The sequence below is a fragment of the Panthera onca genome, chromosome A2, assembly GCF_046562875.1.
Source record: "Panthera onca isolate mPanOnc1 chromosome A2, mPanOnc1 haplotype 2, whole genome shotgun sequence".
NCBI lineage: Eukaryota > Metazoa > Chordata > Mammalia > Carnivora > Felidae > Panthera > Panthera onca.
This window is the reverse complement of record NC_138340.1, coordinates 149,067,915-149,087,934: the sequence shown is the minus strand read 5'-3', so window position 1 is coordinate 149,087,934 and position 20,020 is coordinate 149,067,915. Positions and strand designations below refer to the sequence as shown.

At 39.1% G+C, this 20,020-nt stretch overlaps 1 protein-coding gene across 4 annotated transcripts in view; it reads right to left on the bottom strand.

The window, feature by feature from the left end:
• Positions 1 to 20,020, bottom strand: part of EXOC4 (exocyst complex component 4) — a 750,526-nt gene that overhangs the window by 410,146 nt on the left and 320,360 nt on the right. For 3 of the 4 annotated variants that reach the window (XM_060633916.3, XM_060633919.3, XM_060633920.3), the window contains exon 10: positions 4,252 to 4,348. In XM_060633916.3, coding sequence (XP_060489899.1) covers positions 4,252 to 4,348 — 97 coding nt within the window. Of the gene's footprint in view, positions 1 to 3,860; positions 3,946 to 4,251; positions 4,349 to 20,020 lie in introns of those variants that run through there. The other variant, XM_060633918.3, reaches the window with a different exon arrangement.

Genomic DNA, 20,020 nt, shown 5'->3' with positions numbered 1-20,020 from the left:
CAGGCTCCAGGCTCTGACCTGTCAACCCAGAGCCCGATGCAGGGCTCAAACTCATGAACTGTGAGATCATGACCTGAGCTTAAGGCAGACACTTAACCAACTGAGCCACCCAGGCGCCCCATGAAAAGAACATTTTTAATAAATGAAGGGTAGACTAGCCACATGCAAAGTTCAGGAAGACAGAATACGAGTATTGCTTGACACAGGGGGAAAGGAGCAAAGGAAAAGGAAAGCCCTACACACTTGAAATGGTTTCTGGCTTCCAAAGAACACTATCTCCGTTCACGGAAAGAGAGACTGTAAGAAAACAATGGCAGTGTTGAAATGGGTGATAAAAGCCAACTTGTGATAAGTTCCTTCTGAACTTACTTTCTGAATAGGATGCCAGTTATAAGTAAAGATTATTACGATCCATTAGGAGAAGAGTTTGGGGAATGAGGATGGGAAAAGAACAAGTCACTGCAAAGGAGCAGAAGCACACAAGGGAGTCGAGGTGGTGCAGTACTGGGTGGAAGGGATGTGACTGCTCACTACTGTCCAACTGGCTTCAGGAAAGGCTGTGCCCATTTGCACACCGGGTGTAAGAGATCATCTCCGTCCGCGCCAATAATTGGCGTTTTTGGGCTTCTCAGTTTTTGCCACCAAGGCAGCTACTGAGTGAGTACCTTTTAGGCAAGAATTTCATGTTATTTTTTGTGTGTCCCTGGGACCTGGCATAGAATCAGAGTCCAATAAATAATCAGTGAGTAAAACCGAACAGAAGGAACCTGGATCTGCAACTAATTTGTTGAGGCTTTCACTTTAAATTTCTTATCCTGTGTTTTTCTCCCCTCTTTCCATTCTTCCAGGCTACCTCTCCCATAGTTTATCTTGTCTTGTAAATAAGAATGTGCAAAATCACATTCACTTTGAGCTTGCATGGAAACACAACAAGGGGCATTCTAGAGGATGTATACGTATTTTGTTGAAATAATCCCATAGAAATAAGAGTGACTATTTCTAAAGAATCCTCACCTAACTTACAGAAGGGAAAACATGTATCATAAGTGCTCAATACACATTTGTTGATCATGAATGACTGAGTGGCCAGAGGAGAAATGAAAAATTGAGTAAATTTGAAATGCACTGAGTAAAAATGAAATGCACTGGTATGATAAGGTGCACTTTCCTCTCATTACCAAAACTAAACTTCCAAACTTTAGAAGAAATAATAAATCTAATAACTGCCAAATCTGTAAGTGTAAAAACTAAAACGAAAAAACCAAAACTGTAAGATCTTAATGATTTGAAGTCCCTGAAGCCCATTATGAAGTTTCAGCTGAGACTCTATATGGGTTTGAGAAGCAAGGTTTCCATTTGAGCCAAAGGCTAATTCAAAATCCATAATGATCACCTGCTTAGAAAGGAATTCACTCACCTCGCAGACCACATAAGATTCTTGTGGCTTCCATTAAGAGTTACACAGAGAATGACTATAAACCATGGCATGCAACAAACATTTCTCCAATTCTAATCAATAAGAAAATACTGAATAAAAATAGAGACCAATCAAGTGTGTAAAACCAGTACGAGCACTACCAAGCCTTAAAACCTCTCTTGTAAAGCAGGATAAATGCTAAAAAATAATAGTCAAGAACTGTAATACATTAAACTCTATGAGTATTTTTGCAAAAATGCAATTTATTAAGTGTGAAATAAGGATAACCTTTTCCCCCATTCTAACTTCACCTTAACGAAGGGGAAAAAAAACCAAACAACCTTAGGGAAAAAAAATCTCTTGAAAAGTGGTTATTGACAATATAGCTAAAAAACTTCCAAAGATCTTCCTCTATGCTTTGGAACAAATATAAGCATAAGGATTTCATTTATCCATGCAATGGCATAACTTACCAGTAAATTATGGCGCTAAGTCTAGGTTAGAAGATGCCTATAATGATTAAAGTATTTTCCCATTTTCCTAACAATTAGCAGCTCTAAGTAGAAATCAATTTAATTAAAGAAGAAAATGAGTATTAAACTAAGTACCAAAGTCAGGTGAAATAAATATGAGCACTGTCACTTAATCCAGAAATTCTATATGTTCCAATTCATACGTTTATATACAGAAAATCAACTAGATTTATAGAGGAATAGTCTTAATTCTCTTAATTCCGTGATTCTTAAATTACACGATTTACTTGTTGTGAATGTTTGGTGAAACAGATTTTTCGAAAGATTAATAACGCTTCTTTAAAAATCTCTTCTTTGGGGTACCTGGGTGGCTCAGTCAGTTAAGGGTGCAACCTTTGGTGTCATCTCAGGTCTTATCTCAGGGTTGGGAGTCCGAGCCCCGAATTGGACTTCACACTGGGCATGAAGTCTACTTAAAAAAAAAATCGGGGTGCCTGGGTGGCTCAGTCAGCTGAGCATCCGCCCGACTTCGGCTCGGGTCATGATCTCACGGTTCATGGGTTCAAGCCCCGTGTCGGGCTCTGTACTGACACCTCAGAGCCTGGATCCGGCTTCGGATTCTGTATCTCCCTCTCTCTCTCTGCCCCTCCCCCACTCACACTCTGTCTCTATCAAAAAATGAATAAACGTTAAAAAAAACGTCTTTGTTACTGCATGGAAGGATGTCTTTATTAATTTACATATTTGTGTTTCTGCATTTAAAACTAATTTTGAGTAAAGTATTTCAGCATAATTTTTAAAACTCATTGCTAAAATAAGAGATCTGAATTGAACTCGTTCCAATGATTGCAATTTAGTAAGTCTTGGTTAATGAAAAGGTAGGATCATTCCAGTAGTAAACTGCTCATGTTTTAGAAAAGTACATTCAATATTCTATCTGGACAATTTAGTAGCATCTGCTTACCTGTTATTTCAAATGCCTCAAATATTATATTAGTTACATAAGAAAGTTAATGGGATGATCTGAGGACCTAACCTCTAATGAACCCAAGAGTTTCTGGTCCATTATATGAACAAAGCAAAAATAAATACTGGCTCATCACAGAGAAAACATACACTTAATATTACATCAGATATCTGTGTCCAAAGAGTACCCTTTTTTAAAAAAAAATTTATTTTGAGAGAGAGAGAGAGGACCTGCACGAGGGGTTGGGAGGGGCAGAGAGAGAAGGAGAGAGAGAGAATCCCAAGCAGGCTCTGTGCTGTCAGTGCAGAGCCCCACATGGGGCTCGATCCTACGAACTGTGAGATCATGACCTGAGTCGAAATCAACAGTCGGACACTTAACCTACTGAGTCACTTAGGTGCCCCAAAGAGTACCCTTTTTTATTGAAGTCAACAACGCTTACCATTTAATTCACCACCTTAATCTTTTTTAGGTATACAGTATAGTAGTGTTAACTCTATGCACATTGTTATCCAACAGTTCTCTAGACATTTTTCATTGTGCAAAACCAAAATTTTAGAGCCGCTGAATAATAACCCCCTTTTCCCTTCTTCCAAAAAAGTTTCTTTTTAAAGGTATTTAGGGCTTTGAAGCTTTTTAAATGGAAGTATCACAGATTTTTATTTTCTTATAATCACAGTACCACAATAAACTGAACAACAGATTTTATTCCGGTTAGCATCAAGCTGCCCTTTAATATATAAAGCCATATATACAACTGCTATAATGCCTTTCAGTTTCGATAAGTCATATCTGTTCAAAGATTTGCCAACCCTCAAAGGATATCTGAATCATTAATGTAAATTAGGGAGACAGATCATGGGTCCGCCACGTTTTCCTGTAAAGGGCCAGTGTGTCAATATTCTAGGCTTCGTAGGCCATATGGCTTCTCTTGCAAATATTCAACTCTGCAACACCATAGCACAAGGCAGCTCTGGACAATACATGAATAGATGAGCATGACTGTGTCAATAAAATTTTATTGGAAAAAAAAAAAGAAAAACAGGTGGCAGACTAGATTTCTCCGGTGGACCGTAAGTCGCCACTCCCTGAAATAAACACAGAAGGGAAGGGAGGGACAATGACAGAGAGAGGGAGAGGGGCAGGGACAGGAAATAAAGAAAATTTTTAAAAAGTATTCATGGAGTATCATTCCTGAGAACAAACAGGTACTAAGATGAGTTGACATTATTTGTTTTATTGACAAACTTTGATAGTAAAGCCCTGGGAGATGCAACACTCTTTTTTTCTTCTTTAGGACTTGTTTCAATGCTGACTGACCTATTGGCATTCGGTGCATCGGCATAAATAATGAAAATATTGATTTTTCAGTAAGTACGTAGGATTTGACTTACCTTAATAATGGATGGAATATGACAGTAATATTTCTGGCTCCAGGTTTGCAGACAAATTTTGTTCCTCCACCTTCAATTAGGTTGTCATCAGGACCCCCTTGCAGGAAAAGGAAGAGAGATTGAGCTTACTAGAACATTCCCCAAAAAAGAAACCCGGGCTATCTAGATGAATGTTATACCGCCATAAGAAGGACTGTCTTTGCAAACAGTTGCCTTCAGGCCTACAAAATTATTTGGAATGACTGGATCCAGTCTTCTTGATTACGTAAACCGCAGGGGAGCACTTTCACTCTGGAGTGAAAACGTGGAAGCACAATAAAAATAAATTGTGTATTTAAAGAAAGAGGGTAAGGCATGACCCAGTTAAACATGAAAGTTAGGATCTGCTCTCGGCAGTGTCCATCTTGGATAGGGCAGCACATGAAACTTTCCCAAAGAGGAAGTACCATCCAAGTTGTCCGGGGCAGTAAAGGTTGGAGCAGAGACCCATTCAGACCTAACTGACCACACTTCACCAAATCTCAGACCCCATTCATTGTAAGACACATTATCAAGTAACACTAAATTTAAGAAAATCCTGTTAATGGGGGTGCCTGGATGGCTCTGTCAGTTAAGCGTCTGACTTCGGCTCAGGTTATGATCTCACGGTTCGTGGGTTCGAACCCCACGTCGGGTTCTGTGCTGACAGCTCAGAGCCTGGAGCCTGCTTCAGATTCTGTGTCTCCCTCTCTTTCTGCCCCTCCCCCACTCACACTCTGTTTCTGTCTCTCGAAAATGAATAAACGTTAAAAAAAAAAAAATTTTTTTAAATCCTGCTACTGAAACTATATAATGCATCCTTATCTTTTTCTCATTGAAAAGCTTCTTATAGTTTAAATATATACAAGTATGTTATATAATTTATAAATATTTATTTAGGGGTTTTTAAGACTTTAAGGTTTTTAAAATAAATAGGTGTTTACCATAGATCTCTCATACACATTTAACATGGGAGAGTGAGAAAAATGAATTATGTTCTTAAAATTACATAATTTTCAGAATCCAGCTTTTCTTAATGACTCAGAGTTGTCAATATCCTTGTTTTCTAAACGGTGTCACTAAGTGGGTTTCTTACAGGAATTCATCCAGTATTTTATTCCAGCTGCTGATACCGATCCTGCAAGGTCTAACATTGGTATGAACTTGATGCTATCAGAAGGTTTAAAGAGAAGGTGTTCCAATACTAACCAAGACTTGTGCTCTTTCCTCAAAAGGCCCCTAAGAGGTTCATTAATTGAATCAGTGAAGGCTCATGGTATGAGGAATACCCACTCAGCTCACAAACACTGAGGCAAAAACAACTCATTTTGACCGTCTTCTGGTCCACAGGCATTAATAACATGCCATAGACTTAATACAACATCCTGATTTCAGAGGGTTAAAATGCGCAAAAGTGTGCATCTTCGGGTGTTGGGAGAGGTGCTCCCCCTCCCTCCCACACCACTCACATTACCTTCCATTAGAATGAAAATTAACGTAATCCCTGGCCTCTCTCTGTCTTTTATGCACTCCAGGGGAAGTGAAGTGACTCCCTTGGTAAAACTGAGAAGAAAAAGCTGAGTACGCATGTCTCAGCAACCTCCTTATTCCACTTTAGAAACCAGAATGCCTGTAGATGGTGTTGTCTTGTCAAGTTTAACCAGAAAGGTCTTGCCTTGTCAGAGAGGGATGGAGTGGTCCAGTCCCTTCTGTAAGTGGGTGAGTAAATTTGTCTAATTTTGATTTTCAGTTAGCAAACTCCTTTGGCTCTCAAAGAAGGCTACATCTTTCAGTCTGGCTTATACCAATAAAAGTTGGTATTTCAGCTTCCATCTGCCCGACTTATGTTATTTCCTAATAGTTTCAGAACTCTGACAGTAAAGATAGATGCTGTTTCATGGTCTTCCTCAAAATCCTAACAACCTACACTTAAATTATTTCATTTCTTTTTTTGAAATTACATTTTCCTTCTAATTATAGTTCTTTGCATGATACCAAACACAGCTAAATCTCATTTGATTTATTATCTATCTTAACGGTCTCGGAGGTATCTTGGAGATTGACTGATAAAAACGTGTGAAGCCTCAGAAATCCATACCCTGGATCATCAAGACTTCCCAGAGGCATCAGAGTCTAGACAAATCCCATTTGGATCAGCTGTCTCCACCAACTAATCAGAGCAAGGCTTTTCTTAAGAAAAACAGAAAATATAATAGTATGTACAGCTCTTGGTTGAAAGTCATAAGCTATTTTTCTCATGGAAAAAATCCATGCTGTATTTACTATATTTGCACCAGAGATATTAGTGTTCTGCTAAGTCAGTGGTTTTGCATAAGGAGAGCATCAGGGCTACCACAAACATGACTCTTTTAACAAAGTCCTTCTCTCGAGGACACACGGTATGGTCACAAACAGAATAAATATATCGTCTTTATCAATACCTCTCTAAGATCATAAAATGAAGCCAGCGCTGAATTACCAAAGAAACGTGTGTGTATGTGTAGGAAAAAAAACAGGTTATCTTCTGCACTCCAGGAGCCACATCAATAACTTCCTATGAAATAAATCTACATAACAATATAATGCCTTCATTTACTGAATATGAACATTTCTCTTAAGAACAAATGTGAGTTAGACTACATGATTTCCAATGATTCCTAAAAAAGTCTCAGGTTCAATGATTTTAGGTCCTCGATAATTATATATAGACCTGATTAACTTAGCTCCAAACTAGTATGTTCATGCCCACCAAATGCACTGAATACACACACACCTCCGTGCCCTGGTCCACAACGGGCTTCCATTTCCAGGGCCCTGCCTCCTCCCACCATTCCTTCAGGCACCACATCTAGCCTTAAAGTTGTCAAATGGGGGGGGGGGGGCACCTGGGTGGCTCAGTCGGTTAAGCCTCTGGCTGTTGGTTTCGGCTCAGGTATAACCTCGTGGTTTCGTAAGTCCAAGCCCCACGTGGGGCTCTGGGCTGACAGTGCAGAGTCTGCTTGGGATTCTCTCTCTCCCTCTCTATATGCCCCTCCCCCACTCATGCTGTCTCTGTCTCTCTCAAAAATAAATCAACTTTGAAAAATTAAAAAAATAAAGGTTTAAACTGTCAAACAGCCTTCTCCCAGGGTCCACAATTCCCTTAACAGTGACTTCATATGCGATAACCTATATAACCTTAACTTAGGTCACTCTACTTCCATTTCTTTTCTAATACTTATGTAACATTTTCGAACCTGGAATGGAACTTCCTGGAAAATGGTTATAAAAGCATACATTTGCTGAATGAAGGAAGAAACACCTAACTTAGATGTTACTGGAATTATATGAGAAAGTATATGTGCAAGTCCTTTGTAAACTGTCAAAAACCTAACAAACATAAGCAATTCTCTCTGTATCCCCAGAGCCTTATGGGTAATAGGTGTGTTTAATCACCATTTGTGGATGGCAATCATATGAGAAACGTAGATAACAAAAGATCCAATACCAAAAATAAGGCCCAAGAGCCACTAGAAATGTCAGTGACAGGGAGATCAGGCTGTGAAATGGCCAGCATCCGGCTGGAACCTAAGTAATAGTTGCATTTGTTCCCTGTTAGCTCTAGAAAGGTGATTACTGCTTTCCAGAATAGGGTGAAACTAAATAAAAAGTAGAGCTTGGGAAGAAATACCTCAACCTCCAACCAAAATTCCACCTATAGGAACCTCATACATGCTTCCAGTCCCGTCACAAACACCATCTGCCCTCCAGCTGATGTGATTTCCTCTTTGCGACAAGTTCAAATCCAGCTTACTATATATTACCAATAAACAGCACCAACCCAATGAAGATATTCTTGTCAAACCATCGTCCTAAAATAAACAGGTAGGAACCAAAAGTAAAGGCCGTGGCCAAAGACCATATGGTCTGAGTCTCTAATCCTCCGAGATTTAGTCTAGCATTGCAATATTCTGGGTGAGAAACACACGCCTCCTCACACGCCTTCCTGTAATCAAGCAATCTGGGAGCTGCTGTCACGAACGTTCTTAAGGAACATGTTCAATCCTGAGAAGAGCACGAAAGGGGCCAGAGCATCTCCTTCCCCTTCATTCATTATGCTTACAGTCTAATCTCAGCTGTCAGAGGCCGGGTGATAGGCACCAGAGGAAATGCGGAATGATGATGGATGGTTAGAGAGAAAGAGAAACTGACAATAGTATCGAGTAGAATACATATTGTGCAGAAAGGGGAGGAAATGCCCCCGTCGTATTTTAGTTTCTAACAACGAGGACAATGGTTTGACAGGCTCTTGCAGACAAGTGGCAAGAGGCCCCAAGGCCACCCAAAGACTGCTGGGATGGCAGCATCTTAGTGCTCACAATCTGGGCTTTTTTAGAATTCGTTGACACAGAAGTGATTAGCTCCTAAGCTTATTTATTCCTTGATTCTTCCCAACTGGAATTTGATGGCATTTATAATGAATATAGTCATGTTAATAAAACAGAAATCGAAAAGCCCAACCTCAGAAAGAAATGGAAACAAATGTTCTCGCTGCGAGGACTGCATGGTAAGGTGGGAAAAATCAGTAAGATCGATGTCAGACCCCAGATGTGCTACTTGATATTATAAGTGACAGAATTTTTTAAATTTTCTGAGCCTCAGCTTTCCCATTTATAAAATACACACTGAAATAAACTCTTCCAAAGACTTGTGGTGAGAACGTACTCAAGGGGATTCAGTCCAGGGTTCGACACCTTAGTATATCTCAAATAAATGGTCTCCTTTCCTCATTAGAATTACCAAACAGTTAAGGGTCTAACTGATCACTCACACACACACACACACACACACACACACACACACACACACAATCACCGAAACGTAAACTAAAATACAAAAGGCCCAATTTTTAAAATGTTATTCCTGCTACTTTAGGCAGCACTGGAGGAGTCAAGAGCGTTAGCAAGGCCATTAGAACATGTCTGTCTTATTTGGGGGGCATGATTATTGCAGTGCAAGGTTAGAAAACTGCTGAGAACACTTAGAGCATGACAGAATAAAATCTGCCTTTCTCTACTTTTAGTTTTTCAATTAAAAAGAGTATTGAGGGGAGCCTGGGTGGCTCAGTTGGTTAAGTGTCCGACTTCGGCTCAGGTCATGATCTCACGGTTTGTGAATTCAAGCCCCGTTGTCGGGCTCTGTGCTGACAGCTCAGAGCCTGGAGCCTGCTTCACATTCTGTGTCTCCTCCTCTCTCTGCCCCTCCCCAACTTGTGCTCTGTCTCTCTATAGCTCTCAATAAATAAATAAATAAATAAATAAATAAATAAATGTAAAAAAAAAAAATTTTTTTTAAATACTATCGAGGCACCAGGTGGCTCAGTCGGTTAAAAGTCCAACTTCGGCTCAGGTCACGATCTCACTCATGGTTGGTGAGTTCGAGCCCCACATCAGGCTCTGTACTGACAGTGTGGAGCCTGCCTAAAATTCTCTCTCTCCCTCCCTCTGCACCTCCCCAACTCATGTGTGCATGCTGTCTCTTGCTCTCTCAAAATAAATTTTAAAAAATAAAAATAAAATAAAAAGTAAAAAAATAATATTGAATGTATAGATATTATGATTATGAATTGTTTGTGCCAAGTGCTTAGATGGAAACAGTACAGAGTCTGACGGTCAACTGTGCTGAGCCATAGAAAGCAGCATGCCTTATCTGACATGTTCAACATGGCCTGGATTTCAACTTGGCCTTTCCACATTGAAAAGAACCACACTGAAGATGAATTTCTTTTTACAGCAAATACTTTGCTCATAAACACTTTTGAAGGATTATAAAAATGCATTCTGATTGCATCAATAAACAGGGTCTTTAATTGACTCTAAGAGCCTGCTGAATGGTCTAAGAATTCCCTGAATTCATAGCTGTCACCTTGCCAGAAGCCTTCTCTTAGATTAAGTTCTTTAGCAAGTTCCCATTCTAAAGCACAGATTATCATTAGGACTCAGTGCTGTTGCTGCTGTTACCACCAATGCTGGGAGCTATGACAGGGACTATCTATGAGTTTGGGGTTTGGTGCGAGATTAAGAAGAAAACAGAAGTACGATATTTATTCTTACACTCAAATAACTTACTATTACGGTCAAGTCAAGCAAATCAAGATTGGTGGTAACATCCCATTGCTCATGGTAAGTTGCTGTTGGACCTGGGAATAAACCCCTTCGAGGAAAGGATCATCTTTTGGACTCAACTCTCACTAAGTCTGTAATGATTAACAACAATACAATCTTGTTCATGGATGTATCTCTTGTGCTTAGGATAGTTTCCGGCACACAATAAGTACTTGGTAAGTGTTTGTTGAGTATTTATTATTTACATGAATAAACAAATGAACAAACAAAACATTGATAATGTCTTTTTTAGATCTAGTGAATTCTAAGTGCAAACCACGCAGGAACAAATAGCAAATGTGTTTTGCATAAAGTATGCAAAGTAAGGAATCATGTTTCAGCAAAATGCTAAAAAATTATAATAAATACTATTTATAGAAAACAATCTCCCAAGTAGAAACAAATTAGTTATCCCCACCATTAGAGGAGTAAATGCCTTGTCTATATTTCATTGCTCAATTATATTTTATTCCCGGGTAGCTCTAATTTTGTACTGTGTAGATAAAAAAGACAGGTGTCAAGTATTAGGCAGATATGAGGAAGAAGGTCAAGAGGGGGAGAGGGGATTCGTATTTATTAAACATCTACCAGGAAACTGACACTGTGCTGGACCCTTAGCATAAAACATCTCACTTAATCCTAGTAATATCCCTGTAAGATTATTACTCAACACAGAGATGAGGAAATGGGAGGCTCTGGGGCAGGGGGTGCAGAGCCTTGCTCAAAATCAAAACCACACATGGCAGGTTCAGTATTTAAACAGTTTTTCCCAATATACATACACTACAATGTGCTTAATATCACTTTATGTTCCAAGAAACTCACAGGTTGAATAAATTGACACAGATGAGGAGCACCTGGGTGGCTCAGTTGGTTTAAGCATCTGACTTCGGCTCAGGTCATGAGGTCGCAATTTGTGAGTTCAAGCCCCACGTGGGGCTCTGTGCTGACAGCTAAGAGTCTGGAGCCTGCTTCGGATTCTGTGTTGCCCTCTCTCTCTGCCCCTCCCCTGCTCGCACTCAGTCTGTCTGTCACTCTCTCTCTCGCTCAAAAATAAACAAATATAAAAAAATTAAAACAAATGACACAGATGATGGGTGACATAGGAAAACTCTAAAACTGGGAGGAGTAAATCCTGATTTTACAGTGGTTTGACACCTAAAATCCATTTTCCACGGAATCGACACTAAATAGAGCAGCTGATGATCAAGTCAATGTACAAAAAGCCTCTCTGATCAAAAATGTACGTGAAGCCTGACAAAAACAACATTCTACAGATAAAACCATCATGTAAGCAATGATTCTGGGGGGAAGACACTTAATGGTCCAACTGAGGCCAGAAATAACTTTCCTCTCTAATGTAGTCCCAGCAGCAAGACCCAGAACTAACTCTATTTCTCCCCATCTCTCCTGACTAGCCAGCACTGCATATAATGACCCCTCCAACTCCAAACTACTGGTGAGGGTTCCTTGGAGGTCCAGGAACACGAGGGTAGGAAGACAGGAAAGGGTCTGGCCCTTCATCAGGAGGGAGCTTTGGAGCGTCCGCCTGTATCAATACCCAAAATACAAACAGAAGCCCACTTTTTCTGCTTCCTCTTTTTAAAGGACTCCCAGTGGCTTTCCCTCGCTTTGACTTTTCCTGTTACATCTGAGGAAGGATTTCTTGATAATCCCTCTATACTGCTGAGGGCCCAGGTGGGCTGAAATAACTGCAATTTAGAGCAGCACCATATTGCTGTGGAATATTCTAGAGCAGAAGTAAGAATGGAGAAGAGACACTAGACTCTGAGAGCTAGAGGTAAGGATTTACCAGCCGAATGGAGCAAAAGAACAAGGGGAAAAGGAGTCAAAGGTTCTGGTAAGAAAGACATTCCAATGATCCACCACAGAGGGGTCAAGGCTTGGTGAGAAATAAATGAGACTTGGAAAGCGTCCTGACTGATGATAAGCAGTGCAAGCTGTCACGTGGGGATTTCTCGCGGATCAGAGTTTTTATGGCTGAGGTCAGAGACAGAGAAGACTTAAAAGGAATGGAGGTTGTAGTCAGGGACATACTTAGAATTATCTCTCTCCTCGCCTTCCCTGTGGTCATCACAGGAAGCCCTGAGTTAGAAACAAGGTGAGGTGGGGCAGTAAATCTGATGGTCAGTAGTTACAGAATTGGGCAGCACCAGAGGCTGGGGGCGGGGCAAGACTGAGAAATGAAAGAAATAAAGGAAATTCCAAGGACCTCAGCCCTGAGGAAGAAGGGGAAGTTCCTTTCGGCCCCTCTCTAGTGTCACCCACAGGTAAAAAGCGTAACGTACAGAAGGAGGATCTAAATTAGAGACTGCCCAGTGACAGGTTATTTTTATATAGCCAGAAATACGATATTCACTGGTGGTTCAAGAATGCAATACATTCTATTTCCCAAATAACACGTGAATTTATAATTATTTTTCTGGGGTGGTGTCTTGGCTTAAAAAAGAAAATAAGAAAAAAATCTTTAATCATCTTCCTAACAATGAATTCAACGATGTTTCGGACGGAGGAATGACAAGGAACCAAAAACAACGAAACAACAGATTTTCAGGTTAATGGAGCTCACCCTGAGCCATCGGTAAAACGTGTTCACCCGGTGCTCTTCCGTGAGCGTAAGTCAAAGGCGGCTCCATTTGTAACAGTACAGACTGTTTCTCTAATGGAGTCTGAAATGGCATGCTCTATGAAGAGCGTAATGTAAGATATGAGCCAATTACCGAAGGATCCACAGTCACTGCATGCATATTTTTAAATGGTTGATCAATAAGGCACAAGGGAACTTTAATTGACCATTTTTGAGAAGCATTCCTATCTTAGTGACATTACCCTGCAACTCACTTTATTTTAAGGCTACATAAGGAGACGGCATTGATTCTTTCTCCTTCCACTCTTTAACTGATTCCCTAGTTTTAATTATCTTGAATCTACTAAATAGGTTTTAGCGGTTAGCCGGGTATATCTAACGCAAAGATTTTTGTGTGGGTAAGCTGCTTTATCATGTGTCTGATTTCTGTCACTTAGCATGTTTTCAAAGTTCATCCATGTTGTAGCATTTATCAGTCCTTCATTTAAGTTGGAGTAATATTCCAGTGTGTGTATATACCACAGTTAGTTTATCTAACTCACCAACTGATGAACGTGGATACTTTCACTTGGGACTGTTATGAACAACACTACTAGGAACATCCATATACAAGTTCTGTGTGGACGTATGTTTCCAGTTCTCTTCCATATATACCTACAATTTGAATTGCCGGGTCATACAGTAACTCTATGTTTAACATTTTGAGGAAATGGCAGACTGTCTTCCAAGCAAGCTACACTCCAATGCTCACTGTTGTTATTTTCTTTAATAACTATTTAAAAGAAAATCTGTGCATTGGGGCGGGGAGGTGATGAGTAGCCCACAGAGGAAGTGTAAGTATTTTGTTCTCCAGAAGAACCCTTTCCCACCAGCCCCAGATGTCCCCCTGCCTCTTGTAGGGGTGACCCTGTTTTGAAGGATCACTGCAGAAACATTACCAGTGTAACAAGTGGATGGCAGGGCAGAAGTCTTTGGAAATTGGTACAACCGGGAAATTCTCCGTCCGATCTGTACTGTTTCAACTAAGTGTCTGTGTTGGTTCACCGACCATGATTAAACCTGACAATAAGGATTCTCTCCTCACTCATGTTTCAGATTGCCAAAGATTTTACTGTTTGCTCAGTAGTTCTTGTTAAAATAAAGCCAAGAGTGATACGAAGGATGACAGAACGCAGTGAATTTCTCTAATCAGATGAGCCCATCTCAGTGCTGACCTTACATGTATGTTCGACTAGTCAGGAGTCTTCCCATGATGGCTTGCCAGCTGAGTAGTGGATTTATGGTGCGGATGAGTATCAAGCTGAACACAGACTGAGCCCATTAATCTTATTTTGCCTGTGAAATGGTCTATGATGGTGTCCAGGCCACTGGAAATGACTGGTGCATAAATATACTAGTTCGTATAGAAGAAATGGTATTGTTAAATGTTGTCATTGTCTCCATGCTCACAGATGTGCTTAAATCTAAGGACGCCCATAGTAAGAAAGAAATTATTTTGAAGGGCCTAAAGTGACAGGCAGGAAGTGTAATAACCCTAAATGACTGTAAGAGGTAAGAGAGAGAAAGGTCTCCTTGAAGACAAATTTAGAGTCAAACTACAAGTTGCAAAACATGGTAGGGTTTAACTTACTGACAAAGATAATGAGTGCTGGCATCCAAACAGAAACAGCATTATTTCATGGCTCATTGGAAGCATCTGGATGACTAAGGCACAGGTGGCTTTAAATAACTTTCCCAGCAAACCCATGGTCACTCTTTAGGGTTAATCAGCAACAGTCAACTTTCCAGGCACTCTAGGCGACAACTCTTGGAATATTCCCACAGAATTAAAATCAGCCTTCCAAACCAGCTAAGCATGAGCCGTGACATGATCAACACTCAAAATTACAGCTGGCAGGGGGTTTATTTTTTCCCCCTCTGTTTCTATATAAATAGAGCATAACATAGGATTGTGTCTGCCCTATGTTCAGCAAAAAAATTGATTTAAAAAATTGTGTTTTACAATCTATCCAGACTGTCCATCCCCTGCAGCTCTCAAATGCCAAATATATATATATATATATATATATATATATATATATATATATATATATATATATATACCTAAACCAAATAAAAAAGTAGTGAGTTTTTCCAGTCTTATTTCCTCCACATTTATCTGGCATGCTTATATCTTGCACTTGTCAAAATTTTTATTTTCCATTCCATCAGCCATGATTGTCATAACGTGTGTATACATACATATGGATATATATATATATATATATATATATATATATATATATATCCATCCCTCCTTCAACGTTAACATTTTACATATTACTTAACTCCATAATTCTGGCTCTAGGCATTTCCTTCCATCCTCAATAAAAATAAACACCATCATGGGGGAACTTAAGATTTGGCAACAAGCATGTTCATCATAGAACAGTAAATTCAACTTTTAAAAAGTCAATTAAAATGCAAAATAACAGGGACTTAGTTACAAACATACACACAAATCTACATATACATAAGTGATACAAACATGTATGTACGAATGTATGTATGTACGTATGTATAACTGGAATATGATACAGCCATTAAAAATATACAGGCTGCAGGGTGCCTGGGTGACTCAGTCGGTAAGCGTCCGACTTCAGCTCAGGTCATGATCTCACGGTTCGTGAGTTTGAGCCCCGCGTCGGGCTCTGTGTTGACAGCTCAGAGCCTGGAGCCTACTTCGGATTCTGTGTCTCTCTGTCAATCTGCCCCATCCCCATTCATGCTCTGTCTCTGTCTTAAAAAATAAATAAAACATTAAAAAAATTTTAAAAAAATACAGACACTGCAATAAGGCAAGAAAAAGACATAACAGACAGGAGCCATTAGGGCAAAAGTTATTAACAAAAATATCATTTGAGAGAAACCAATATTAAGTGTTTCATAGCTGCAATACTGAATGTCTGATGATTTGATTCTTTTGTAAACCATCTCTGTTGAATCTTGCTCCTGGATCCCCATTTTCTGGATATATTGTGTATCGTGTATGTGTGCACATATGTGTGGAAAAGTGTGTGTTATGTAAGTTCATATTCCTTAGAAATTTGTCTGTAATAATTCTTGAAGGTCTGGTTTAAAGAGAGGTTCCATCAGAAAAGATTAGCAATGGCTTCTGCTAGTTAACAAGAGAACTACCAACCTGGGGCCCAAACTCTTGCTTTCAAATTTTCTCACACCACCCAGATGATGTTTATGTTGGCAGCTAATGTGTTTTTTTCTGGGGATTTTTCCTGCTTTCAGCCTATGCCAAGGTGACCAATTTTCTTCCAGTCCCTTACAGGAGATGGAAAGATTATGGAGAAAAGGATGGTATTTCTAGATGACCCATGTACTCCATATGGAGTTTGGGGATAACTTTCTATTAGACTCCCCAGGCTGGGGAGGTTCTGGGCTTTGTTCCTACTCTGTGCCTTGCAAGTTCACTTGGGTTTGGCAAGTACTTTCAAGGTAAAAACTGGCTTGGAAGTACTTTCGCCAATATCTCTCTGGAGTCCTTTTACTGCCTCCAATAATCCTAACTTTCTTGCCAGCTCATCAAAGCGATTTAACACATTTTTAAGTTTTCACCCAACACTTGAAGTTTTTTCACGCGACGATCAACGAAGATACCAGTCACACTGCTAGAAAGAAAAGTCTCCACACAACATACTCTTTACAGAACAGTCTACAATTCCCCCTCTGAATTCAACTATTCCGACACAAGTATCTTTGGATTCTGTATAGATATCTCTATTCCTGTTTGCTGTTGGTTTTCAGTCAGTTCTCATGGTTAGCCTAAGATAATCATTACAAATACACAAAAATTAACAGAATAAAAATAATACAGCTTTTGCCTTAAATGTTATCAGTTAACTTGATAGAGTGAAATAAACAATATAGAATAAAATGGAATTTGATATAGATTATAATCAGATGTTAAGAAATGAAGTCCTCCTTCTTTGATATCAAGTAATTTTATGTCACAACAAGAAAGTTGTTTAACCTCCCTGAGGCTTCTTTTTCTTACCAATAAAATAAAGAGAACGAACCAGATAGTGTAGTCTTGAGAAACCATTCCATTTATGAATTTTTATTTCCTAGATCATAAAATTTCCTTTGGAATATATTTTACCCATTGGTTTTATTTACATTTTCTGATACTGTGTAACAATATGGTAGCACCTTTATCAAGTAGAAATGTATGCCCAATTATTATAATCATTGAGATACCATATGCAATAATCCTAATGGGATTTAAAATGGGAATGAACAGTATTTTTGCTTTGGGATATTAGTTACGCTTCAGGAAAAAATAATTAGTATCATTTTGGTCTGACATTTTTACACCATCTAATTATGATTATATATGCTCTCTTTCTTTTATGGGAAGCATCTTAGATCCTGCCTTGATTATCACAAGAATTCCCCAATGCAAGAAATAAAATGGGCAAACTCATGGCATGTCTGTGCGATTTTAACCTAAAATGTTTCTTAATTATTCACCCCAAACCAGGTATCAGAAGTGTATACAAATCACTATAATCAATGGTTTTCAAAATAGCAATTCTGACAGAAATGCATTTAATATGAAAACACTATTTAATTGAATTCAATCTGTAATTAGGAACTCAGCATCTTTGTGCCTAGGAGTGGGCTCACAAGGATATAAACCTAACTAATAGACACAGTACAGTCCGTGACCTCAAGAAATTCATGTTTTGATCGGGGTATAAAAAAGAACACACTAAAAGTTGGAGTCAAAGCTATTATAAAATGTAGCAAAAAAGGATGAAAAAATAGCATTCCAACAAGACACAAGTACTACACTTTAGTTTGGAAACCAACTTACATATGCATAATAAAATTCATGGAAGATATATAAAGTTACAGTTTTGGGGGAGAGAAAATACGACAGTGATCCTCTACAAAGTAGCCCAATATTAACAGAAGAAAATAGACTGACAAAAATAACATGTAACACAGAACTCCTAATATTGGTATTATTGGTTTTACTGGTATCAGGTCAATACTCCATCAGGCTGAGAAAAAATAATGACTCGATCACACGACAAAAGAGCTACTGATCAACATTTTCGAAATACATCATATAAAATTACTGCTACAACTTTCTTCCTGGAAAAGTATGTTTCTTTTGTATTTCTTCAAAGATCAGTGAATTTGCTTTTTAAATGTTGCTTTTCAAAAGCCTAAAATATAGACAAGGCTTTTCTTAAAATGCACAAAAGAATGCCTTGTCAATTTAGCTCAGGAGGGACCAGAGAAGAGCTGAGGTTACTCACAAAGAGGCTCTGAAGATTCTTAGACAAAGCAACCTAGACCTATAAAGTAATGGTTCGTGGACACAGCTTTAGTGTAAACATTTAAAAAAAAAAAAAAAAAAACCTCAACCACCAAGCACCACTCCAGCAATAGAGAACTAAGGGGAGAAAGAACACAGAGACTGGAGGCAGATAAATTCAAGTGCATTCAACAAATATTTATTAAGTACCAACCACGTGTAAGTTCCACATGAGGTCCTGCGAATAGGAACAGCAACATCAACCTTTGGTCGCTCATGTCTAAAACCTTGGAGTTATCCTCACTCTTCCATTTTGTTCATGCCTCCGGTCATCCCATCCACCAGCAAATCCTATCAGTTCAACTCTCAAAACACAGAATTCAGTACTTCTCACAACGCTCACTGAAAACTACTTTCTAAACCACCACCATCTCTCTCCTGATTATCGGTGTTTTAACTGGTTTCCCTGTCCCCTTTCAGGGGATTCTCAACATACAAGCCAGTGTGATCCTGTTCCAATGCAAGAAAATGTTGATCAGTAGCTCTTTTGTTGTGTGATCGAGTCATTATTTTTTCTCAGCCTGATGGAGTATCGTGCTCTCCTTCCTATCTCATTCAGAGTAAAATCCGAACGCTTTACAATGACCTAGAAGACTTCCTGTGATCTGTACCTGTAATTTTCGGGGTTCAGATCTGCCTGCTCCCTCCTCGTCTCACTCAGCTCCAGTTACAAGGAAACTGTGCTCTTTTGTGAACACACCATGCACGTGCCTGCCTCGGGGCCTCTGTCCTCCTTGTTAGTACTCTTCCCCAGGTTTATATAGCCTCTTCCCTTACCTCCTTCAAGTTTTCACTCAACTATTTCCTTCTCAGTAAGCCCTTCCCTGGCGTGCAAAATGAGAGTACAATAAGATATAAATAAAATCATTTAAATAATAAATTTAGCTAGTAGAAAGCATACATTTCTATATACCAGCAACTGTAAGTCTATAAAAAACTAAGTTTCTGAAACCCGGCCATGATGATATAATTCTGAGGAGGATATTACATAGGGAGTAACCACTAAAACAATACACATACACAGAAAACATTGAAACCACGTGCATATAAATGTTTAAGCCAGCTTTTTGCTCCTACCACTCTATCCTGGGTGTTTTCCCAAGTTATTAAATATTCCTGAAGAATATGATTATTAAAAGGACACCTGGATGGCTCAGTTGGTTAAGCGTTTGACTCTTGATTTCAGCTCAGGTCATGATCTCACGGTTCACGAGGTCAAGACCAGACATGGGCTCCACACTGACAGCAAGGAGCCTACTTGGGATTCTTTCTCTCTTCCTCTCTCAAAATAAATAAACTTAAGAATATGATTATTAAAAATTGTGTAATACTGTAGAGATGCACCAAACATTCACCATTCAAACAATTATTAGCAAGCGTGCTTGGCACTATGCTAGGTACTAGGAAAAAAGTGGTCATAAAGACATAGCCCCTGCCCTTAAGGAGTTGACCATATTGTATTGAGATAAGACATGAAGCTAACACAGAAATATGTAATTACAAATTGTCTTCTGTGTTATGAGACTGGAACAGACTAGCAGGAGAGACCATGATACCTCCATAATATTTAACAATAATCTCCATCTCCATAGTATATATTAGGGACTAATTTACTCCAAG